The 27,008-nt window shown below is 40.6% G+C and overlaps 1 protein-coding gene across 2 annotated transcripts in view; it reads right to left on the bottom strand.

Annotated features, from left to right (window-relative positions):
* The window catches only part of ptprub (protein tyrosine phosphatase receptor type Ub), a 292,943-nt gene that overhangs the window by 97,129 nt on the left and 168,806 nt on the right, over positions 1–27,008 (bottom strand). For both annotated transcript variants that reach the window (XM_041793097.1, XM_041793096.1), the window contains exons 5-8: positions 24,841–24,956; positions 16,989–17,163; positions 12,269–12,562; positions 1,015–1,332 (exon numbers count right to left, since the gene is read on the bottom strand). In XM_041793097.1, the coding sequence (XP_041649031.1) occupies positions 1,015–1,332; positions 12,269–12,562; positions 16,989–17,163; positions 24,841–24,956 (903 nt within the window). The remainder of the gene's footprint in view (positions 1–1,014; positions 1,333–12,268; positions 12,563–16,988; positions 17,164–24,840; positions 24,957–27,008) is intronic.

Below are 27,008 nucleotides of genomic sequence, written 5' to 3' on the forward strand. Positions count from 1 at the left end.
GCCACATTTTCTACGTAGCTAATGTAAGCTTCAGTTACATTTGCTAAAGCTAAGTCACCTAAATTGGCTTAGGCCTATGTAGTAACATTAATTAAGTAGCTAGGGTATCTATGCATTAGCTAAAGCTAATGAAGCTAAAGTGAGCCACCATTCATGTAACTACTTCTAAAACAGGTATATAAATTATTCAAACCCAGATTAGACCTCTGAGCTTTTCCTCTGTTTCATTTATGCAATGTTGCATAGTCTGTAATTTTGAAATGTGTTTGTTTTATGAAAGTAACTGCCAGACTTTGATGATGAATAAAATCAAAAACCTTGTGACAAGTTATGACACTTCTGTTCTGAGAAATATGCTGTCTCAGATGAACGGTCTGTGACTTTAAACTGCTTATTTACCTATTGTACCTATTTTCCATCTGACTTTTACTTATTTTAGTGTCATTTATGTTTTGTTGGCTGGATGACGGTTTCTGTTATCTTGTTCATTTGGGCTGCAATTTAAAATGTAGTCTTAGTCTATAGATTAAAATGACTTTGAGTTTTAGTCATACATTAGTAATTTTAGTCTACTTTAAGCTGACAAAAATTCAAAAACTTTTTAGTCCAGTTTAAGTCAATAAACATTTTAGTCTACTTCACAAAAACCAAACTTACTTTTCATAAGAGTTGTTTTTAGATCTGTTTTAGTTAGTCTCATCCTCCTTGTGGAAAACAAGTTTTCAGCTAACATTTTGAGGCATAGTTTTAGTTGAGCGAATGAACACTGATGTTATTGATTACCGCAAAACAAATTGCCCTTGTTGCTGTAATCTCTATCAAATTATTCTTTTTTTTAAATTTTGTCCACAATGTTTTTATCCACAAAGGTTTTCATAACAAACTGGCACTTAAATGTGTTACAGCGTTTACATGATACTTCCTTTCAAACTGTTTACCACTCTGTCACATTTTTACTTTTCCTTTCCTCTGCTTTCATACTATCTATTTCTGTGACCCCCTCTGGAGACTTACTGTCCTCCTCGGTCTGAAAGGTGACCTCTCTGCTCTCTTTCTTCCCCTCTGGGTTGGCCAGTGACAGGCGGACATGGATGCCGTGGTAGGGTGGCAGATCACGCAGCGTGAAGCGTGAGGCGTTGTGTTCCACTGCCAGGCACTCGCGCACCGTGGTGTTGTGGCCTCCGCCGCCTCCCGCTGTGGTGTAGCGGTAGCACAGGGACACTGAGTAGGTGTGGCAGCGTGTCAGGTTGAACGCCAAATTCTCCCACTGCAGGGACAACTGTCTGGGCTGGATGTCTGTCGCTGTGAGGCCTCGCAATGCACGCATCGGCTCTAGGAGAAGACAGAAAGAAACAGAATGAGAAAATTGCATGAGATCTAGTGACAAGAACAAGCAAAGTCATTTAAAAAGTCCTAAAGCCTTTGGCATGAAATATCTGAATTTGGGCTACAGCAAAAGACAGCATGTCCGGGCAGTTTTAACTAACTCCCCTCCTGCATACCGCCATTTTGCCCTATTGCAACATAGAGGTCAACATTTAGCTGCCAGCATATCCCACCCACATCCCCCACAGCGGAGCTCGAATTCATGCCAATTGTGCTAATTAATGGGACAGGCTGCGGGTTGCTGTCACACTCCCACCAGTCCAAGCCTCTGTGTTGCAGAGAAAATTGACTATCCAGTAGTTGTACTTCTTTGCCCTCAGGTTTGATCCACACACACAAATGCCAGTGTCGTACAAGGGCACTCGCTTCCGCTGGTCACTTTTACTGCTGGGTCACCGCTACGGCCTGTCGCATATTTTTAGAAGGCACCGAGTTAATTCTGGTCACTGCCGGGGTTAACCCTGACTTTCACTGACTCAGACCGAAGAACAACAGCTCAGTCTGTGATATCCAAAAGTACAACACAGAGAGCCTCTATATGCTGACACACAAAGCGACCAGTGTTTGGGAGGACGTCCGAGAGAGGCTGAGTAAAGCCAAGGACATCCTCGACATCAATGAGGGCATTTATCAGTGGCCATTATTAACACAATCAATGCCTTTTTGTCAAGCAATATGCTACATAATGTATTATATGGCTTTATTCTTTTAATAAGGCACGTTGAGTAATGGGCCAGGGAGGCTGGGGATGACAGCAGAGATATGAGGTACAGGGAGAGATCAGCAGAGTTTGAGGTTACTGGCCAAGGTCTTCATTTCTTCACTGCCTCACACACTCGGTGGGATTCACACAGCAGCACAGATTAGAGCAGGGAACTTAAATAAAGCGGCTAGTGCGTGACTGAGCAGGGGCTAATGCATTAAAACAAGAATTATCTAAGAAAATGGATTTGTAAGGTGCTCCGCGTCCGTGCAAGGACACTCTAATGCACACATTTTCTGTATAAAATAATCACACATGCCTATCTCTTTATCACTTTTTGCCTCACTCACAAGTTTCAACACATATAACTTAACATTATCAGGCAAATTTCTCACTGTCTCTGTTAAAGTAATTCTTTTAAAGCGAGTTTTCCTGACACTTTCAATTCATACTGAAGACCTCTGCGGTCACCAGCGCTCTCTTTTAATTTGCCGTCTGGCATCTCAGTCTTGATGGAAATATGACCTGAGCATTGATCTGAACCTCCAGAATAATGTGGCGGCAGATAAATGGGTGGGCGCAGTAATAGTAAAGTAGTAGACTGCACCCATTGAGAAAATGTTAATGTTCCATTGTTCAGTGTGACTGAGGATTGTCTTAATGGTGCAATTGATAGTCTGCACAGTCTGAGAGCTAAATAAAGAGAGGCATTTAACTGCTGAGTTGATAAAAGGGCCGCCAAAGAGGGCCACAGTGTGCTCATTGTGGGTTTTTTCTCTCAAAGTGGGCATTTGTGCCAGCCCCCTTCCCCTTTCCTAGTCTTATTTGTCAGTCCGCCACAAGCACCCACCCATTCTCCTTCGCCCTGTGGCGTGAAAGCTGCAGCTGTCCCGACATGGCCTGAAGCCCAGAGCACCATGTTGATCCTCGGAGATTGGAATTCAGAGTGGATGTGACAGGTTCTGGTTTATTATCGCCTTGGAAACTGTGACATGAGACAGCAGCAGGACAGAGCAGAGCTGCTTTAGATTGCATGCCCCAATGGACAGGATTTTATATGACTTTGTCAGATGGGAAAACCTCATTTATACAGACATGCACGCCTGTACCCAAGTGCAAGCGAAAACGCAAGCATGCATAAATCCAAACACCTCGAATGTGAAAATATAGGGGGATTCTCGCCAGGAAGGAACACATGATGAACGATGTGCCAAGAACGGCAAATCACTTGTGCTCCTAATGTGGTTAATTTTAGTCATGCTCCAGTGTGAACAGAGCAGGGGCATCATGACTAGAGGCTTTCCAGAAGGTTCAGTGACCCAGCAGCAGGTGGAAGCCCATTAACGTAGTTTGGGGACCACCTGCAGTACAATCCTCGCCTCTCCTCTGTGATTTACTTGAGGGGCTTCAAGCTGTGCTAATGCACCGTGCTGATAATCACAGCAATGGCTCATCAAGCACACCTGGATGGCCATCAGAGCCAGGCGGAGACCATGTTCACATTCACGGACATTAGTTTTACAGCCCCGCGAAGAGGTGTGTGCACACGACCAGTCGACATGTTCGTGAGGGAGAGGAAATATTCAGCATGACCATGGAAGAGTGAGATTGGTCACGGTGGAAAGACACAGCTCATGGAGGTGAAATACATTTTTCTTTGTGAGTCACACTCTCCTGTTTGTTCAGTTAGCACCGCCCTAAAATCACAACAATGACCCTATCATATGTGTTTCCTTGTTCTAAACCTAACCAGGCCAACAGCAAAGAAGGGCAAGGAGGGCTCAGTGGTGGAATGAGGAAGTCAGAGGGGAGGTGTAGTCCAGATGGTTTGGAGGTGGGGTCAGGGGAGCTTGAGGAACCAGGTGGTGATTAGAGACTCTCCTACAGGGTCAAGGAGGTAAGATGAACCAGGTGGAGGAGGTTTCTTTTGTTCCAGCCCACAGCAAAGTCAGCTCAACTTTATTCATAGCATTTTCTTACAAATATGCTACTGCAAGTGTTTCACATATTCACATTTGAGGTCAAACAAGATTTTATGCACTACATTAATGCCCAATGGACTTGAGCCTTTCCTTTATAAAACACTCACTTTCTTTATTTTTTATCTGCAAGTATTTATACTCTCTCTAAACCATGCACATATGGTGCATTTGCCCCCCCCCCTTTCTTTTTCTCAATTTTGTTATGTTGCATCCTGTTACGGTCAAAAAAAAATTTTTTTTTAGTCTCATTTATCCACACTCAGTACCTAATAATGACAAGGGAAAAAAACTATTACTTTTTGCAAATCTATTAAAAATAAAAAACTAAATATCACATTGACTTAAGTATTCAGACCCTTTGCAAAAACACTTGAATTTCAGCACAGAGGTGCCTTTGATTTCTCTGGATCATTGCTGAAACTGTTCTTATCATTGATTGGAGTCTGTGTTAAATAAAACAGGTCACTTTTTGGGAGTCTTCAGTCAGTTAGAAATGGTATCAGCCATTCGACCAAAAGGACCTGTGAAGGCCATGCATTAACAAAATTTTCACTAGAAGTTCTGAATTTATTGAAAAATTTGCTTTCCAAAATCCACAAAATAGTCCAAAGATTTCAAAGATTTTTTTTGTGTGTGTATTTCTGTAGGTATCGAGTAAAAAGTACCCCAAAATGTCTTTAAATATTCCTAAATGTTTCACTGACACTGTAATATTAAAGTCTAAACATTACATAAAAATGTCCCAAAAATTCCTGACAACATTTAGGCAATCCCACAAACCGCCATAATTAATTCTGTTCAAATTCCTTATAAAATCCCCCAGAATTTACAAAAATTGTCCTAAGATTTTTAAAAATTACAAAAAAAAAATTAAAAACAGTGTCCCATCCAATTCCAAATCAAATTCCCAAAAGTAAAATATATATATATCCCAAATCCCCATGAAAATGCCCCCCCCCCAAAAAAAAAGAAAAACAAAAGCAAAGCAAAGCAAATTGCCCCCATCATTTAAGCAAGTTATTTTAACGTCAGTGGACATTCTGGGTCATTATCTCAAAAACTCCAGAAGCAGAAATCATAACTATGTTGTCAGAAAGCCAAGACGTAATGTCCTCACATATACTGAGCATGCAGGGTCTTTGGAGGTGAAAGCATCCTGCACATTTAACCTTTATTTTGTAGGCTGCATAAATAGCACTTGCAAAAAAATCATGTTTACGGCAATGCAACAACTTTAGCCATAATGACAACCATAAAAAAACTAATTAAGTGAAGAAAACACTTAGGTAAGCAGTGTTGTTACGAAATGAGAGGTTTCCAGTAATTACATGCAGTTTTTCTGCACTGAGAAGATAAAAAACCCTGAAATTATCAGAGATTGTGGTGAATTATAGGTTGTTTGTAAAACAGATTATGGGTTTGAAATTCAATTAAGTTCCTTTTTTTGGATAAGGGGTATATGAAGAACATTATGCCTGCAAAGAGGTCAAGTGTTTTTTAGGGCAGGAATATGATCCATTTTCTTTCTATTTTCCAACTGCTGCATCAACCACTGAAGGTAAGTCACTGGATTAGTGGTAGAGTGAGCCATCTCTCAAATGGAAAGACAGGGGTTCAGTCCCTTGCTCCTGCAGTCATGTATTGAAGGGTTTTTGGACATGACACTGAGCTTCTTGTTGCTTGTGCTGCTGCATCAGCAGCATGTGAATGTTTATGAATGGGAAAGGTTAAAACTAATGGATACTTTACTTAGCAGTCTCTGTCATCAGTGTGTGAATAGATAAATGCAATATGCACTGTAAGACTAGAAATGTTCTATATGAGCTCAAGTCTGCCTGCCATCTACCATCCGAGCCCATGTGTGAGCTGTGAGTGTGTTTATGTGTAAAAATATAATAATTCAACAAACAGTCACTCACAGCTCTGCAGCAACCTGAGGGCAAAATCCAACACAGACAGCCACTAAATTAATTTCACCTATACTTCCCCAGGATTGAACTAGTACTGCATCTAAATGCCCTGTTTAACAGCTCAGCAAACACAGCAGTATTACTTATCCCACACATGGTTGAACAAGCTAATGTCACAGTGGTTGAAATGTAAATACATCATTAAAGGCTGAGTTTAGTGACTTTCACAAACACCGATACCAGCTACTCGGAAAGCAATTTTCCGTATGCCGTGGATCCTCCCTTGCTTCACCTCTCACACATTCACTCAATTCATTTTTCTCTCTCTCGCTTTGAAAAACTATCCTCTCTCCCACACACATACTCCCCCAACGCAGCCTTCTTTCTCCTGATATTGACTCTTTTTTTAAACTTCTTTATTGTGAATTTCTGTGTCTCTCGAGTCGGGGCGGGGAGAGCAGGAGGCCTGTAAGCTCAGTCATGGTGTCTGATGAATGGGGGGTGTCTGAGGCTGTTGGGAGAGGAGAGTAGCTTTAATATGTCATTGAAGAGGGGGGCCAGGGAGGCTCCAGTGGAGCTGGGGAGGGAGATATGTGAGGGATGGTGTGTGGCAGGAGGAGACCATTGGGCATAGAGAAGAGTGATGACCATGGAAGACACGAATCCACAGACCGCCTTTGGGTAACACAAAGCTCTCCATTTCATGTCACTGCTGTATATACATTCAGATGGAGCTAGCAGTAATGGCTGCCTGCATCTCTGTGAGTGCATCTGCATCAACACAGTACGCTTTGATCTATATACTGCGTATGTACATTAATTTAAAGTAAGCATGGGCGTAGCCTGCTGGTACCAGAGTATGTTGTTCTGTGCATGCATGGTGAAAGACATTTGTACTCTGGTCAGATAATAGAAGGAAAACCTTGGCTAAAGGATAGATTATAATATAATTAATATTCACAGTATATCTGCCTTTAAGCTGTTGATGAAAGTCTTTTCTTATCGAAAGTGATTTACTCTTCTGCACATTTATTTGGAATAAAAAAACTCAGAAAAAATAGTAGATGAAGAATTTATCTGTCATTAGCTTTAGACCTTATAATGAGCTTTTTGTCTTCTAAGATAAGAGATGTATAGAAAAATATACTGTAGTTCAGTTTATTAATTAGAAACATAATCTGCAGATTAATGAAAAAATTTACACTTAAAAGGCCTACAAGCATAATGTTTGTTCATACCAGGCTGATTTGAAATAAAAATATACTCATTGGTGAAAAAGGATTAAACTAATCAACTTTTTAAAAATTAAAAGAAGGAAAGAAGAGCTAAAGAGAGATAGGAAATACGGGGAAAGGCTTGCACCAAACATGCCCCCCAGACCAAGAATCTATCCCACAACCAGTGCATTGAGGACTATAACTTCCGTTTCTCAGCACCTGCTAACTGAGCTAAACCAGTGTCCTAATTAAAGCTTTTGAAAAGAGATTCTTGGTATGTGGAACGTGCAAGACATTTGAGATCATCTTGGATTTTATTCAAGCCTCTGTAAGGAACTTTGGGTCTGTTTTGATAGGCTGGGGTGGTGGTTCCTATTCTTAAAAAGAGGGACCACAGGGTGTTCTTGAATTAACAGGCTATCACACTACCTAGCCTCAAAGGAAAATCTACTCTAGGGTTTTGGAAAGGAGGATCCGGCTGGTCGTCGAAACTCAGACACAGGAGGAACGATGTGGGTTTCGTCCTGACAGTGGACCAGCTCTTCTTGGAGAAAGCTAAAAATCATGTCTCTAGGAAGGTTACAGGTTACAGAGCCACTGTGGTGAGCCATCAGGTCCCTGTATAACTAAGTGAGGGCTGTGTTCTTATTCTCGGCACAAAGTCAGACATATTCCGGTGCCTGTTCGCCTCTGCCAGGGATGCCCTTGGTCACCAGTATTGTTGGTTATTTTCATGAACAGGATCTTAAGGCGCAGTCAGGGTTGGAAGGGTTTCAGGTCTAGAACCTCAGAATTTCATCTCTGCTGTTTGCAGATGATGTGGTCCTTCTGGCATCGGGGTGGTTTGTGGCTGAGTATGTAGCGGCTGGTATGAGAATAAGCACCTCCAAGTCTGAGGTCATGGATATCTGCTAGAAAACGGTAGATTGCGCCCTTGGGGTGGAAAGTAATTCTTCGCCCCAAGTGAAGGAGTTCAAGTGTCTCAGGGTCTTGTTCATGAACAAGGGTAGAATGGACCGTGAGACTGACGGGTGGATTGGTGCAGTATCAGCTGTGTAGCAGGCATCGTACCTGACTGTTGTGGTGAAGCAGGAGCTTCTTGATTTACTGGTTGATCTATGTTCCAACCTTCACCTATGACCATGAATTCTGGGTAATGACTGAAAGAATGAGATCAGGGATAGAAGTAGTTGAAATGAGATAGGAGGAGGAGCTCGTACATGCAGAGGGACGTTGAAGTGGAGCCACCGCTCCTTCCCAATGAAAGGAGCCAGTTGAGGGGGTTCGAGCAACTTATCAGGATGCCTCCTGGTCGCCTTCCAGTAGAGGTCTGTTGCACATATTCATCTGGAAGGAGATCATGGGAGAGACCCAGAACTCTATGGAGGGATTACATATTTCATCTGACCTAGGAGTCCCTTTGAATCCCTAAGGAGGAACTGGAAAACCAATGGACAGATGTTTTCTTCTTTTATAAGCACAAGCCCACCGAGTAACACACAGCACTTCTATGCCATGATTGACACTCCTTGACCCGCCTCCTGAATGACTGCAAGTCATCCCCATCCCCATCCTCGGCCTTCAGTGGCTGTATTTTCCATCTCATATAATGTCTCCCCTCTTAAATTTTTGGAAACAACAGCAGTATAATCAGCTGCTACTCAATATGTATAAGCTCCATCCCCAGCTACAGCTTACATCAGACAAAGAAGTATAAACCAGGCTTTGGTAGTTTCTTATCATTTTAAGAAATGAGATTCCTTTTATTTTAAAAGTCTAATACATCACTGCAAATACTTTTAACATTCATTATTATTGGCAAGGAAAATGTCACCTACCCTGGCAGTAATTTCAGACATTAACAACAACTTAAAAGAAATAATCAGTCTTGACCATGATGATCTTGTTTGCTTTGCAGCACATAAAAAGTTGCAAATATTAATTTCACACTGCTTAATAAACAGCTAAAAACTTCACTCAGGGGCTGTAAAGAAACTTTTTTTTTTTTTTTGCATAAAATGACCAAACAAAACTGATAAGACACTTTAAACAAAGACTCAGTTTTAAGTAATCTACAGTGTGTCATTAAAGCTTTGTCTCCACCACTATCACCTACAAATTCTATCCATTTATTGTGCTTGTCATGTAAAACGTCCCTCCTCCTCATTAGATACCAAAGAAACGTCCTTTAGGCTAACTACTGCAGTCAGCCAGCTGTTATCTTTTATATAACCGTCAAACCAATCCTGCCACGCTTGCAGCGAGAAACTCTCCCTCTTAGTCTCCTCAGCTCCACAGTTTTTAGCTGCCACTGATAGCAAGTGTGCCTTCTCTTATGAGATAAGTGTATGCAGTGATTGAGTCCAAACTTGTCTATCAGCTCCTCTCTGATTGAATTTTAGCAGATTATCATGGCAGATGTGGCCTCATAATTTAAGACTCTCTGAAGTTATGGTGTTTTGCTGTTAGGCATCTGGACTTTCAGATGTGCTTTCATGCAAGTAATTATTATGTGCAAAGAGGACACAGTATCTTTAGGTGTTATTCTAATCTAGATTAGATATATAGTAACGTCATAAGTTTGAAAATCACAGTCCTGTTTCGTGAGCAATATTTTTAAATATGCTGCACCATGAATGCTGTTTCTATTTCACATCTAGGTCTCACTGCACTGTATCCCCTCATCAAGGGCTCTGGGTTGCTGTGTCACTGCATTGCACGCTGTTATTCCCCTAAGGACTACATGTTGCATAATAGGTCCTTTCAGTACAGTTGTCTTTGCCCAAACATAAAAACCCCTGAGGTTAAAAGAGTAAACAGACTGCTTCAGACTCTTATCTCTACAAACATAATAACCAATACAAGAACGCTATGGAAACGATTTAGGTGATAAGGTAAACAATGCTCCATGATTCAGCGTTAAACAAACAACATATGGATAAAAGCTGCATGGTGGGTGGTATGTTTTAACGCTGCAGCAGCTACAGACCAGTGAATAGCAGCTTGCATTAGCAGTAGCACCTTTAGGTTTAAATCAGCTGTTAAAACACACAGCTCTGAATTATAAATAAGTGTGTAAATAATAACGATAGCTAGGCTTGTGTTACAGTTACCTGAAGCTACAGTCCCTATAAAAGTATTCATCTCCTCATCCATTATTTGATTTTAAAAATCAATCATGGTCAATATAATTTGACTTTTTGACAAATTAAAAAAAAAACTCTTTGATGTCAAACTCAAAACAGATTTCTACAGGAAATACCAATTAACAAAAAATATGAAGGATAAGTCATTGCACAAACATTCACCCCTTTTAAAGTGACTGATCTTATTCAACAGAGGTCCAGCCAGTTGGTGCTAACAGTCTCACAATAAGTGAAATGGGGATCACATGAGTGCAATGAATGTGCCTCAAGTGATTGTAGTATAAAGACACCTGTGTTGGAAGGCCCAGACACTGGTTAATCAGTATTCCTGACAACCATTACACCATGAAGACAAAAGGATGCTCAAACGCACCATCCCCACTGTGAAGCCAGTGGTGGCAGCATCACGCTGTGGGGATGCTCCTCTGCAGTCAGTTCTGGAAGGCGTGTAAAGGTTGAGGATAAAAAATGAATACAGCAAAATACAGGAAAATCCTGGAGGACAATCTTATTCAGTGCGGCAGAGAACTAGGGCATGGGAGAAGATTTATTTTCCAGTAATGGCAAGAAGCATAGGACAAAAACTACAGAGAAATGGTTTTAAGGACAACAAGGTGAATGTTCTAGAGTGGTCGGGTTAAAGCCAATAGAGAATTTGTGGCTGGTCTTGAAAAGGGCTATTCACAACCAATCCCCATGCAACCTGATAGAGCTTGAGCAGTTTAGCAAAGACTCAGTGCTGTGGTTACAGCCAAAGGTGCACCTTCTAAATACTGACTTAAAGGGGTTGAAAATGTATGCAGTCGGTTAAAATCTTTTTCACTTTGACACTAAAGAGTTTAAAGGGTAAAACATGTGAGGGGTGAATATTTCTTAAGGGTATTGTTCAATAAATACAGAATATATATATATTAGGGCAGCGAAGTCCTGGACCAGCAAAATACGGCTAGAACCGATCTTTGGACCGGTTTTAACATTAGAGATCGGTTCATGAGGCTCTGCTGTTTTGTTTTCATTGCCCATTCTGCCATGCTCTGGCTCAGCATCTGTGATCTTGCATGACCCACAGTGACCTTTTACCTTTAAATGAGAGTTCCATTTACTGTAGGTGCTCGCTAGGTAGCTGGATGTGTTTCACCGGTCCTTGCCTAAACGTCATTCAGGTACAGTTCTGCACCTCAGGAAAAAGTCATGTGGACTTTATATGAAGGAAGGATAACTTTCGAAATGTCTGCCCGTCTGTATGCTTTGGAGAAAAGTGATTAAGAACTACGGCAGCTCATAAATCTCACCTGTTGAGAGGTGCTAAAGTTTAGCTAAGATGCTAACACTAACGCAGCACGAACAGACCCAAACATAATTGGATATCGGATTGGACAGAATAGTTCTGTATTTCAACAAATCATCTTCAGAAGGAGAGATTCACATCCCTAATATATATATATATATATACATGTGAATAAAAATTCCCCACACAAATAAAAAATATTTTCAAATATTTCTTTTCCTTTTCATCCTAATTGCAGCATGACACAAATTCTCTAAAAAAAAAAAAAAATTATTTATGAAAGGTCATCATCTCAGATTGATAAACTTGTGGAAGGTCTGCACCAGCTTGATGCCCTGTGACAAGTGATCTGGTAATCAGATAGAGTCCTCTGTTGCATTAAATGAATGGAATATAGCACAACAGAAATTTAGCAGAAGCTATTAAAACTGGAGTTGTGTTGGCACAATGAAGAAAGAAAGTGTGGGGGAAAAGAAAGCACTGTTTGCATGAAGAAAGAATACTTAGGTTTATTTTTAGATATGTGTAACCCATTTTTATGATGATTATGACTCGTGTACTGCTCTTTCACAGAAGTGGTTTATTCTAATGGTCATAAATGGTTAGGAACATTTGTCTCAGAATGTTAAGTCTCACCTGCACACTTGGTCCGGCTAACAAGGGGTGGTCCAGGTGGTCCAGTCCCCCCTTCACCTGGCCGAGTCAGCAGCACACTGATGTGATACTCCGTGTCTGGATCCAGGTGCCAGAGCTTATATGTGACCATGTTGACTCCGTGCACCTCTGACCACGGAGACTGGCTGGCGCGGTACTCAATCTCCTTCCTGATAATGGGGCCATCTCCCAGGATAGAGTTGGTGTTAAGCTGGATGATCAGGTAAGTGGAGCCAGCACGCAGCAGCTGGGGTGGCGCAATGGGGGATGGAGGTACTAAGAGAGGAAATGAAAAGCAGTGTTTTTGGTTTTATCAGTGAAAGCATTCGCTGACAGGCTTGTGGCACTGCTGCACATTGTTGGGCGGTAAGGTTGTGGTGTTAATTTTATTAATTAGCTGTATCCAAACAGATTTTTCATTACATTAAAGCCCAGTGGGTCTTAAATGAGTCCCTAGAGAGTGCAGGGTGTGAGCAGGTCAAACTGCGTTCAAATAGCAGATTAGTCAAGGCTATTAAGAAGGCATTTACAGCCTTGCATATATTTGTGAGTGAAGAAACAGCTGTGCATGCAGTGTTTCTACTGTGTAACATCTTTGTAACTTAAGGATTATTTGCTGTACATCTTTGCCCCTAACTGAGCATGCTGTCCTCTAAGCTGGCCACCAAAGAGACTCTGCATCACTCTTGGTAAAGATTGCCAAACCAAAGATTAATTCCAGAGTCCATCGGTCAAATGTCACTCACTCGCAGATCCAAGCGACTGAACAATTACACGGGTGGCAATGTGAGGGTGGGAAGGGAATGCAAAAGAAATGGGGACAAAGCATGAGAAAAGATCAGAGCTAGATCTGTAGCTGTGACTAATCCTTCATTCCTGCAGAGGTGCCTCTGTCTTTTACGGCCCTCCTCTCTGCGGGCTCTCGACTTAACCAGCACCTCACCTCCACTCTGCAGAGCTTCCTTTTTCCTAGACCCAGCCTGAAGCAGCTCTTCATCTGCATCCACAATAAAAGCTTACATTTAGGTAAGAGCAAGGCCATATATGAAACAACTCACCCATTTCTCACGATTAAAATCTATTTTTTTATCACTTCATTAAGTCTGTTTATGTAGAATGTATTTTTCCCAGCATAAAAATGACTCCCCTTTTCTTTTGTTTCCTTCTGCACAGTTATTCTCAAATTAAACATCATTCTCAGAACTACTTTCTGTTTAATTAAGGATCTCTCTGCACTGAGATATATGTTTAAACAGGCTGCAAATCCCTGAAAACACATCTTCAAATGTGCTCAGGATCACAGTATAATCACCATGAGGCCACAACAAAAGCCAGAGCCACACAATACCTCAAGGAGAAAGATGGGCATGTTTTATTCATTGATTGGACATATCGTTGTCCTCTATGGGAAATAAGGGGCTTCATCATGATTCTTGTATGGAATCTATGGTCATGAAATGAGTGGATCTAACTCATTAAGGGATGATTAGGCTCTTCTCAGTGGAGCATAGAGGGAGAGGGATTTATGAAAGTCTCGTTAAGGACTTGTTCTCTGCTCCTGTGAAATAGATTATAGAGCTGGAGCCGGTTGACTTAAATATGACTTACAACCGGCCATCAAGGCCGCTCGATGGGGCAGAATGAGCCAAAAATAACATCTTTGTCCTCATTATTAAAAAAGAAGCAACGCAACAACCATGCAGATAAAATAATTCTTATTTTCTGAGTGTGAGAACACTAAATGGGATTTCATGGCCCTCTTCGAGCCCATTTACTGACTCCTCATCTACTGGCAGCGGCTGGTGAGAGGGTTTAGTAACAATTTGGCAAAAGGGGCTCCATTTCGTACTGGATCAGTCAGCCTGTATCACCATACTAAACCGAGGCCATGCTTCAAATAAATAAAAGGGATTTACTTCATGCTTAAACACAAACAGACTGTGAGTAAACAGGAATGCTGGCAGATTTGTGAGGCTGCCACAGGGACAGCATAATGCTAACATCAGCATGCTAACAATGCAGCTTTAATGTGCACCATGTTTACTGGGAAGGTCAGGGTGTTATCATGCCACCATTAACTTGCGTCATATGAATGATAGATGTAAACCAATGGGACTAATTCAGTCTTTAACAAAACAAGGATTAGAGTAAACCAGAGTTTGAGCTTTGTTGGAGGAGCTAGCACCAAGTTAAAGCAACTGGTTATATAATTTAACAACAATATACATGTTGATTACTTAAACAGTTATACCCTCCTGAGACCCTGTATAGACATATGAGGACATTATTACATTTAGGCTCTTCTACAACATTGTAATTATAATTACAAGAATTTTCTAGATAATTGCCCACAGTAAAGGAGTATAGAATTATAGCATAGAAGTTTAAATAATTTGCTTAGAAAATCTGGGGAATTTGCTGTGAAATTTTCAAGAATTTTCTTGAATATTTAGGGAAATATATATGGATGTTTGGGGAATTTGTTTGGAAATCTTTAAATTTCCTTGCAATTAAGGTGGCGAAATTTTAATTTAAATATTTGTTTTTATTTTTTCCAGAAAGGTTTACTAAACATTTTGGGAATATTTTAGGATATTTTGGGGTATTTTCAAGGGATTTCTAAAAACTGTTTAAGAATTTTCACAGCAACATAGCTAGTATGTCTAGGAAACTTTAAATGTAGTTTAATGTAGTTTTTTATTATTTTATGGAATTTGGGAGGAATTTTCACATTGTAGGAATATCTTAAAATTTCAAAGGATGTTTTAAGGCCTCGAGAACATTCAGTGAAAACTTGGAGTGGGGGGTGGGGGTATTATGGTCACTTTAATTTGTAAGCGCCTGGTTGGCTGTCCAGCAACTTCCACTTTGGATCGTTTGAGAGTTGGAATTGCTTTTGAGTGTTGTAGCAGGACTTCTAAGCTCCCATATTAGGTTTAAAAACCAGTCCATCCAAGAATTTCCAACACTTTTTACACAAATTTGCAAACTACTGTAGGTAATTGGAACATTTTACATACTCATTGTGATGTTTTATGTTGTTTTATTCTAGCAGGCCAACAGTAACTTTCTCAATCAAAAGCTTTTAAAAATGGTATTTGCTTCATAGCTAAATAACAGCATCCCGCTAATGCTGATGCTTATCATGTATTGTGCTCATGTATGTGAAGGGTGTTAGCATGTTCAAATTCACTTAAACAGTATACCTTTTGCATATGTCAGACAGTCCATCATTTGGAAACACACCAAAAGACAGACATTTCAAATTTAGTGTAATAACAGCAACATGACGCTAGTGTGCTCACTCTGTTGGCCTGCCTGGGGCTTTAACACAAGCAGTGAGCTGTAATGGATCAACTCAGTTTGTCTTGAGCCTAGTGCTGCAGTAACAGCTTAAACAACTGTTTAAATGTGTGTTTAAACTTATGACTTGCTTGTTTTGAGTCCATGATTCAAATAAGTAGGTTGTGGCATTAGATTAGGACAGAGGAACAGCTATAAACACTGCTGCTCCGCACACTTACCTGCACTTAAAGTTTAAACAATGATGAAAAAACACTATTTTGGACAAGTTCTTTGCACTAAAAGTCTGTAGTTGTTATTTTGCTCAAGCGTGTTTTTGTGAACACCCACATCAAGAAATTTGGTGTTATCTGGAGCAGCTTGAAACACCTCAGCGGGAGAGAAATGAAACCTAAAATCACGGGTGTTGAGTATAAAGAGGTGAACACAGAGAGACTTAAAACAACATTTTTCATTGATCGAATGCTCAGACATTTTTGTATGCTGGTTGCTAATATTTACTGATTAGAACTTACAAGCTGCATGTTACAGAGATGCCAACATTTGTGAAGATGACAGAATTTTTACCTATCACTGTAGCCTGGAACAACTTCGGTATTTAGGATTTATCCTCTGGAGGCCATGAATATCTTTCCAAATTGTGTACCAATCACCCAAATACAGCAAGATTCTAGTTGAACAAAGAGACTAGCCAACTGACCCACCGACATCACTCTATTTCCAGTATTGCCGAACACTTTTTTGCCCTGGAGCATACAGTGGAAGACAAGGAGATTTGGCATCCTTCACATCCTTTTTCCCCCCTTTCTCATCCTCTGTTCGCTCAGGGCTGGAGATTGTTATGCCATCAAACCCTCCCACAGCCATGTCATTACTATGCTGTCAAAGCAGTGTCAGGCTGGGGGGCTGAAGTGAGTAATGGGAGTGAGGTCACCATCTGTGGTACATGATATGACAGGGTCTGCAGGAGTCCAAGTCAAGTGAGCAGCTTTTTGACAGAGAGCTGAAGAGCCGAGTATGGCAGCCTATTTGACAACTGCAGCTTAGACAACAACCCGTCGGGCAGATACCAACCTCAGAGGTTTCATTTGTGTGGAGCTGCCATGCTATTTGTGATTTAGGAGTTGTAGGGAAATCAATTTGAAATAGGTGTCTGTGATTTCCTTCACCATGCAATATATTTTGGGTCATTTGAATAGCGTGTTCACACCCATGGCTATCACTGCTTGTCAGGATCAATTTCATTTTCAGTTCATATTTAAATCACACACAGTAATCTAGTGTAACCAAGAAGAGCAGAAAATCCTGTTAAATCAACAGCAGGCATACTAAAAGCTGGGAAGAAAGTAACACAAGACAAAAAGAGAACAACAAGGGATGAAGACAAGAGAGTGTTTACCTTTGACTACAAGTTCAGCAAAGTTTGAGACCCCGGAGCCCCTGGGAGACTGAGTGACACAGCGGTAAAGGTCTTGATCTGTCCGCTGGACGCTGTCTAGCTGGAAGGATACCACAAAGCGCCAGTGACTCAAGTGCTTGACTGACGCTGCTGTTAAAATGTCCCCATTGTGTCTCTGGAAGGCAAAAAAAGGACAGGGTCAGAGAAAACAGGACAGGTCATCGTGTTTTCTCTCAGCCTCACACAAACACAGGTACATGTCATCTCAAACGCTGTTTGATGTGAAACAGAAAGACAAACACACACACAGGCCACTGACTCAAATACACACAGTTATAAAGGACTGTTTAAAGCAGCAGAGGCCTCAGTGTGACTGAGACTAGACTTCCTTTCGTGTTTATAAGGAAAAAATGTGTAACACTTTCACCTTTAAAGAGTAGTGTCAAAGTTTATCTAAGAGTGAAATCATTTAAAACACAACAGCTCTCAGCTAAAAAGGCCATTTAGCCTATACTGTTTGACACAGTGGCTGAGGCTAAGATATGGAAGAGGACAGTGATATAAAAAGCAAGGAAGAGAAAAATACAGAGTGACCAAACAAGAACCTGGGCTTGAATAAACATCAGAGAGTCTTAAACATGCTGGTGAGAACTGCACAAAGCAGTAGGCTACAACTCTTCACAACAAGTCTGCTTTGTCAATGATAGACCGGTGAGTAATTTGCATGTAGATGGTTTTCACTGACATCACTTTCAATGGCAAAACATTCTGAAACACAGCTGTCAGCTCAAAGGGGAACAAATGAAAATAGGAGGAAAATAGATTAGCATCCGCTTAAATTAGAAATATTTGGACTCAGACACAAAGATCCTTACTCTTCACTAAAGACAGGATGTGCTATGGACACTGACATGTTGCCATGAATTGAATTTCCTAACATTCAAGTGGAGCTGATTCCAAGAACACAAAGCAAAGCTTGAAGGCAGACATCTGCCCAGTTCATCAGTGATAATAGATGTGAAACTCAATTATCAGTTAAGTTCTGGGTTACAATGAAGCTTTAGATCACTTGTTACCACGTACTTCAATGATCCATCTGCTTCTTTTCACAAGCTTACCTTTAAAAAGGTCACTCTGTGGTTGCCATTTTTTCACATCATGAAATGAGGAAATAATAAATTTCTTCATCGCAAAACTGTTCAAGCTCTGTCAGGTCACACCGGGATTGGGTGTGGACAATCCTTCTCAAGTCCAGCCACAAATACCCTAATGGATTAAGGTCTGGGCTTTGACTCGGCCACTCCAGAACATTCCCCTTGGTGTCTTTAAACCATTTCTGTTGAGCTTCCTGTGGCACATTCATTTTAGCCCCTACCTTTAAAGGTCTCCCAGGGCTGGCTGCTGAGATGCATCCCCACAGCATGATGCTTCCACCACCATGATTCACAGTGGGGATGGTGTGTGTTTGTGGTGATGTTCAGTGTTTGGTGTCTAATGGCAAAAAGCACCATTTTGGTCCCATCAGACCAAAGAACTTCCTTCCACTTGACCATGATGTCTCCCACATGCCTTTTGGTGGACTCTAGTTGAGATTTAATATGATTTTTTTGTTTGTTTGTTTTTTTTTAACCTAAGTGGCTTTCTTTTGTGAAGCTCCAGGGATGTTCAGTGCCTTGGAATGTTTTTTGTATCTATCCCCTGACATTTACTTTTCAATGACCTTTGTCATTGTTTGGAGTGTTCTTTGTCTTCATGATGTAATGGCAGCCAGGAATACTGATTAACCAGTGACTGGACCTTCCACTCACAGGTGTCGTTACACTACAATCACTTGATTCACTGAACTCAGATAATCCTTTTTTCACTCATCATGAGACTACTAGTACCAACTGGCTGGACCTCTCACTTTAAAAGGGATGAATATTCATGCAGTCACTCATTTCTCCTTACATGTTTTTGTTTAATTAACATTATTTTGAAGAAATCTGTTTTGACTCTGACATAAGAGGTTTATTTGGTTAAAGTCAAACTATACTGACCATGATTGATTCAGAAAATTAATAAAAGAGTAAAACAACTAACGGGTTTAATACTTTCCTTTAGGTACCATACGTAATAAAAGGATGGCATTTTCAGCTAAAATAAGCCGTTTATTACTGCTTTAACTACTGATTTTGTCACTAGTACAAGCTTTGGCTACTTAGTGGTGGAAAATGCAGCAATATGATGTCAAGTGCATACCCTCTCTAGATGCGAACAAAGGACTGCAGACACTAGCAAAGTCATCCATGCATCCAGACATTTTCTATACCGCTTATCCCATTCTGGGTCGTGGGGGGGGCTGGAGCCTATCCCAGCTGTCATTGGGCTAGAGGCGGGGTACACCCTGGACTGGTAGCCGGTCAATCACAGGGCTGACACATAGAGACAGACAACCAGGCATGCTCACATTCACACCTACGGCCAATTTAGAGTCACCAATTAACCTAACAAGCATGTCTTTGGTGGTGGGAGGAAGCTGGAGTAACCGGAGAGAACCCACACATGCATGGGGAGAACATGCAACCTCTGCACAGAAAGACCCTGACCAGGAAGCAAACCAGGGACCTTCTTGCTGTGAGGCAACAGCGCTAACCCCTGCGCCGCCATGCAGCCAAGCAAAGTCATACTTGCATAAATTCCATTACTGTTACTGCAACCTGTCGGTCTATAGGTGTTTGACAACAGCGCAGTTGCACTCAGAGGCACCAAAGAGCACCAAATCAAAATCCTTACTAATGCTGCCATAAGCTCCCAAACCCTGACTGTCAACCAATCCTAGGTGCACCCTGCTTCTCATCCAGTGACACCTGAATTTGCTCAAGCCCCCAGGACCTTAAACAGGACAAGCAGTATAGATGATGGATGTTTAAGGGAAGGTGGTTAAAGATTTTTATGGTTACCTTTGGTGTGCATAGTGATAGTGGAATGATGATTTAGTTGTACAAAGCTCTGTAAAGTGAAAGCAGATCATTTTCCATCAGATAATCTTTGGATACGGAAGACTTTTGGCTGAATTTATTTAGTTAGAAATAGATCAAAGTGGAGTTTATGTGTTTTACTAACTGTACATATAATGTATTTCATTCGTTATTTCTTATTTCATATTTATTACTATTTCTATATCTGTCATTGGAATGCTTTATAAGAATATGTGTATTGACTGAACTTTCCCTGATGGATGAATAAAGTATTTTGGGCATGATTCTGATATCTAATTACCTCTTCTTTCCACCCTTATTCCCCTCACCTAAATGGTTAAATCAAGCTCATGTCATGCTGTGACTACATAGGAGCTGCTGTATAATACAATTCTATTACAGAGTAAGATAATAAGTATTTTTATGCTTGTATATTTATGTGTTTTATTAAAAGGAGGATACACAACCCAGCCTCCCTCATAATCACACACACACTCATTACCTATAGTAGCTCTTGTAAGCAGTTATTGCCCCGAACTCCTGGGACACAGAGCTAATAACGTTAGAAAAACACTTTAATAATTGTTATCTGGGTCAGTTTTTATTGGAGCTTTGTGATTTTAAAGGACAATCCGCCAGCCGTGTGCAATTTAATTAGAATGACAGGACCATTTCTCTCATTTAATCACGCAATATGACAATCAGACATGCTTTAATAAAAACAATGAAATCTTGTTAAAATAATGGTGATTATGGGAGTAATGCATGTCATGAGTGTCGTGCCTTAATGAAGCCCATCTACAACCTCAGTCGTCCTCGGTGTGCAGCGTTATTGAACCAAAACATGTCACTGCTCAGCAGTTAGACTGGGGAGGCAGATGGGCTTTAATGCATTAAGGTTTAATCAGGGAAGAAAATAAAGGCTAATGGATGAAAGGCAGCGTGTAAACTTTGTGTTTTGGTAAAGCAGGAAAGTGGCAGAGGCTGTGAGTCTTGTTCTTGTTTTAGCATAAAGCCGAGCAGAAACAGAACACAAACAAAAGTGAGTTGGGGCAGAAAGTGAGAAACAGAGGGAGGTATTCATATTGAAAACAGAGTGCTGTTCACATGAATGTTGCATGATGCACCTCGCTGCTGCACTGTGAGAGGCATTTCTCACATTGTTACACACCATTAAAACCACAAGCATCTGTCAACTCCAGGAAGTCTCAACAAAACACATGGAATGTGATAGCTTTTTTCATGTCTTCAGGCCATTCTCTTTGTGTGAAACAGTGGACATTACACTGAATCTTCATCCTTTAAATCTGCCAGTTTTTTACAAAGCTCTAAATCATGCAGGGAGACCTTTGGTTTGTGCTGTCGTTCTGATTTGGGCCTTCAAAAATCCCACAGACCACACAAACCTCACGCAGGGCCTTTGTAAACAAACACATAAACATACACCCGCTAGTTAGGGTTAAGCAGGCAACAAATCTTCTGACCGCTAGTGAAGAAAAAAAATGTTGATTATACATACACAAAGTGCGTTTCATTTTAACTACCTAGCACATGGTTCGGGGTTAGATCAGGATAAATTGAAAAGCTTAAGACTGCTTTATGTAACGTAAACAATCTGGCTGTGGCTAATTGGTGATGAAGCAACAAAACAGTCTGTGAATCCAAGACGGTGCTGCAGCTGGTACAGCAGAAACAATTAACACAAAGGGCACAACAAGAGACAGTAAGAATGATAGTAGTTTGTGGGCAGAAGAGCTCAGATGGACACGTGTGCAGCGGACAGTAAGACAGCAAAGACGGTGGTAAAAAGAAAGGCTTTTCAGTGGCTGGAAGATCTCATTACAGCAGACGCCTGTGTGGTTATGCCAGCTAATTACAGAAACAATTTGTCTTCATCCTCATGTTGTGACCAAATGGGTGGTTTGATAAAGCGTGCAAAGAGGTGGGAGTGAGGAGGCTTCAATTACATAAATCACACATCTTCTCACTTTCAAACAATACAGTAGGTTTGCCTAGGGTCAGCCATGATTAACACTAGCTGGCTGTGGTGGGAGGTAGGATGTTGGCAAAAGCTGCATATGTGTGGCTGTGCATTGTAATTGCATGATGAGAAGAAAAAAAGGGCCCTACAGCAAAGAGATGTTTGGTCTTTTAATCAGGGCTACATAAAGAGGAGGATCTTAAGTCCCCCAGTTATTCCCAGCAGAGGTAGGGACTGTATGACCCATCTGACCTTCACAGAACAAGCCATTCTAGATGAAAAGACAGATATCCAAAGCACAGCACACGATCTGAATACAAACAGGAGGTAGAGAGGAAAGCTATGATCTTTTAAGCAGTGCAACTTTTCAAAGGCAGAGAAGTGAAAAGGCGCCAAGGCCTTAATGGCCTTCACAGCATTACATCTCCCAATACTACCTTTTTGGAAGAGTAAATAAACCACCAGATCATGTTATTCAAATGAAAATCTGTGTTTTGTATTTAAATTCAAAATTTTGTGTTAAAAATATCTATAGTGATTCCCTTCTATAGGCTGCTGTGACAGATTTTTTTTAACTGTTAACTTCACATGCAGCAGCCAATGGAGATCAACAGTTACATCCCACTTTTTTGGTGGTGCTCGTTCTGGAATTACAGCAGGAGCTGAACTAAAAAGCTACATGAGTATTCCTGACAATGAAACATTCTACTTGGTGCAAAAATGGCACTCAAAAACTGAGAAAAAGGCAATGATACAAGACTGTTTCTCTACAAGGAGGAACTACATATCCCACCATCCACTGCGATTACTTTATGTGTTGTTAATGATAGCTTTTCAAGCTTTCAAACCAAATATGTACCTTTTTCTCTGCACTTATCTTTACTGTAGTTATTATTTTTTAAATTATGTCATAATGTGTCGTAGTTTGAACATTTATTAGTTCATACTGCAGCGGCATGTATTGTCATCATCAACAGTAAACAGCCATCGTTTGCAGGTTTGGTAGACATTTTCACGATAACCAGAGATCCTGCCAATTAGAGATGTCGTTGTGACACTCAAGGATTGTGGGTATTGTGGTGATTTTGGCTGGGATTGTGAAAAAAATATACATTTTTCTTAAATCAAGGTTGATATTTTGGGGTGCAGATGGCCTAGTGGTTTAAAGCGCACCATGTATGTGGCAGCCAGGGTTCAAAACTGGCCTGTGGCCCTTTTCCACATGTCTCTCCCTACTCTCTTGTCTCTGTTTTCGACTCTATCCACTGTCCTCCTCTATCAATAAAGGCCCAAAAACCCAACATAAATCTTAAAAAAACAAAAAAGAAAAAAAAAGGTTGATATTTTGTGAACTTTTGACTTCTACAGGAGCACAAACCAACTTTTCAAACTCTGGTAGCTCAGGTAAGTCCAGCTTTTATAGTTCAGGTAATGTGGCTAATAATTAAATTCAGCACAGAATGTGTGGGATTTCTACACAAAAACCCACTGTTTAGCCACTCTAGGATTGTGGGTAATGTAGTGCAAAAACTGTTCATAAGCTTTGCTATCAACTTAAACGAGGTTGACAACATATAAACTTGAGTCTTCTGTGTAAGTTGCGCTCAGCTTGGTGGGTCAGGACCCAAAACTGAGTCGCAGACCTGTTTCCAGTGACTCTCAAAGGCCTGAAAGATTCTTTGATGTGTGGAAGTCTGAAGCAGACATTCATTCACATATCTCAATTTACATAGCTTTCCTGTGGTAAGATTTACATTTCAGGTCATTTCCTTAAGATATCAACTTATCTATCTCCTTGTCTTGGGATAAAAAAATAATTCAGTTTTACTAAGATAATGAGGTAACTCCTTAAGAAATCCTGATACCTCCAGAAAATGGAACAAAATAAAATGAATGCATGAACGCCTTTTAGACTGTTCTACATGATCATCTTTGCCTCATCTAAATCATAATTCTTTTATAAAAAGACTTTTGAATTCACTAGTAGCCGCAAATGCGGATTTTTCGTTGGCAAAGGTGGGAACAACCAATCAAAGACATCACTATGACACTCTAGAATTGTGCGTAATGTATTGTTGTTGTTAAGGGACAGTAGGATTGAGGGAGTGGGCATGTCATATCTCCTTTTCTCCCAGCCCTTTCCTTGATGTTCTAAAGGCATTATATCAAATTCCAGTGTAGATGAACCTCAGCTTAAACCCTGGGCTTTAGTTACTCTGTAAGCACAAAGACATTTGAGAAAGATGCTGAAATTGAAAAAAAAAAACCTGGCTGCAGTGGTTACATAAGGTAACACGCTTCACTTAAAATGCTGTTATGTATTCAGCAGAGTAGATTAAAATCAACGATTTATCAGAAGTATATCAGTGATCAACTACAAAGAGACATAAAAACTACATCAAAGACATACAGAACGGCAACAAAGAAACACAAAGTGGCAACAAAAGTGCTTAATGTAAACGCTGAAATGAGATGCTCAGTGGCTTCAAAGACATGCAGAACAATCACAATGAAGCACTCAAAAAACATAAACAGATGAAGAAAACAGCTTTAAAGATATTTTACACAAATACAAAGCAGCACAAAATGACATTGAAAGTCCTAAACAAAATGTTAAAAACATAACACTACAGCTTCAAAGTGCTGCAAAATGACGACAAGTACTTGATTAAGGCAGAAGACGATGTGTTTGGTTGATCTGTTAGTTTTGAAAGAGTTGTTGGTGCCTTTTAACTGTCTAAACATGGAGGTGTACACTCTCATTATGTGTGCGTGACCTAAAGTACATTTAAAACACAAAGGACAGATTGAAAACTTTTTTTCTTTTGTGCTACTGACCATTACGGAGGTAAAAATATCTACACAGCCAAGTCAGGCACGCAGGTTACTTCAGCACTAATAAAGCACTGACCTCCAGCAGGAACTTCTCTGCCTCTGAAGCTCTTCCAGCAGCAACACATTGGAAAGTAGCATTTTGCCCAGCATTGACCTCCTCATCTCCGAGCCTGGAGAAGTGTGGTGCTTTATCTGCAGAGAGAGAAAGAGAAAAGCAATGAAATCCAAAGACTGATGTACCTTTCAGCCTTTTCACCATGTCAATAATAACACAAGGCACAATTATATTGAGGCTCTTATTTTTTAAAATACCTAAACAGGAATATCAGGCAAAACTTTCATGAGAGAACAACTTGCTCCTTATTTGTTCATTTATCAATAATTAACAAAATACCATAGGGGTTAAAGATTTTCTCAGGTTAAGTATTATGAAAAAAGTTAACAAATAACGTTTAACACCCACATTGCAAAGACCCATATATACTGAAATTTCCATAGTAATGAAGGATTAACACTCATATGTTATATATAAAATACATATACTAGTATATATACATACAGTGCTTAACAAATTTTTTAGACCACCTGTCATATTTGTCTAAGAGACCATCCAGCATCATGAAGTGCTTTAATGCGGACTCTTTCATTTTCAATGAGCTCTCTACGTTTTACCATTTTGAACAGGAATGAGGAATTTCAAACTGAATTCACCCAAATTTGAGCTGGCTCACTGGGCTTCTCTGAGAAGTCAGAAATTAATCAAGCATAACATTCAACCACTAAAACAAATTTTCCTGTTCAGGAATGCAAGTAAACAACTATGATTTGACATTAATCAAGAAATAATAATGTGCTTTACTATTTTTTCAATTGTTTTGTAAATCAGTAAATTTGAAAATTCATGGATAACAACAATATTTTAGCATTAAAAATAACATTTTGGTTAAAGAGCTTCCCCATATTGTTGTATTAACCATTGCAGAAACATAAAAAATGATTTGGTAATTACCAATGCTGTTAATTAAGGGCAGCTGTGGCATAAACCTTACTTTGGGTGGTGGTCTAATAAATTTGTTAAGCACTGTATATATTTATGACCAGGAAGTGTACATCCCCACAAACACACTATCTCCCCTGTGAAGCATGGTGGTGGCAGCATCATGCTGTGAGGATGCTTCTCAGTAGCCAGACCTAGAGGGCCTGTCCAGGTGGAGGTATAAAATGAATGGGCAAAATATAGGAATCTTGGTCCTGTACTGCTTCGTCCACCTGAAGGCCATCATCTGGGCTTGAGCCGGACTCATGCCTCATCTCATCGGTTATCATCCAAACTGCCCTCTCCACGATGCACAAGGTCAACCCAGGACCAGGAAAGTGTGCCTTGTTCTCATTAAAGCACAGCTGCTGTTCTAGTATCTAGAAGCTGAGCCTTCGCATCCCTGTTCCCCTGAGCACATCAGCATTAGCCACCAGGTCCAATCCAGCACCTCTGGCCAACAGTCAACATCCAGGCCTCCCAAGAGTATAGTAAGACCAGGAGGACCAAGGACTGAAAGGCTTTCTTGCTTAGTGAATCCATCACCCTGTGCATGAGACTAAGTGTGCAGCTGATCTCAGCCTCACAGTCAGCAGATTGATGGATTACGCTGCCTAGTTAGGTGAACCGCTTCACAACATTCCCGCTATTCACGGACACAGATTCAATGGCTGCATCCAAGGTATCCCCAAATACCTGCATCTTTTTTTTGGTCCAGGACATGTGCATAACAATGCAACAAAGTCAACATGAAAGTTAAAAGTAAAAATAGGATGCCTTTAGCAAAGAGTGTTGATTAGTTCCGAAATGTATTTGTTTATGGGTCATTTGGTGCCCGTTATCGTAAACACAGATAAATAACATCAGATTGGAGTCAATCTATAGATGAGCCAAATGTAGGAGTGAATCTGAGGAAGAAAAGCCTCGGCATGAGCATTAGTCCTCCACATTTTGACTAATAATGTCCCAGCATGCTGCGTGGAGCTACAAATGAGTCAGTGTGTGGGAGTAGCCCTCTCACCCAACTCTGTGATTAACAATAGAGAAGTGAGATCCAGACCCCTGCTGAGTGAAATGGCTGGGTAAACGCCAGCAGCGCTGTCTGCCATCTCTGAGAAATGGGGTAGGAGAAGTCCACGTGTCACTCCAGATGATTGACGGGGAGACATGGCAGAGCAGCAGTGAAGCTGAGGCATCAGGGAGAGGCG

This window comes from Cheilinus undulatus, linkage group 8, assembly GCF_018320785.1.
Source record: "Cheilinus undulatus linkage group 8, ASM1832078v1, whole genome shotgun sequence".
Lineage (NCBI taxonomy): Eukaryota > Metazoa > Chordata > Actinopteri > Labriformes > Labridae > Cheilinus > Cheilinus undulatus.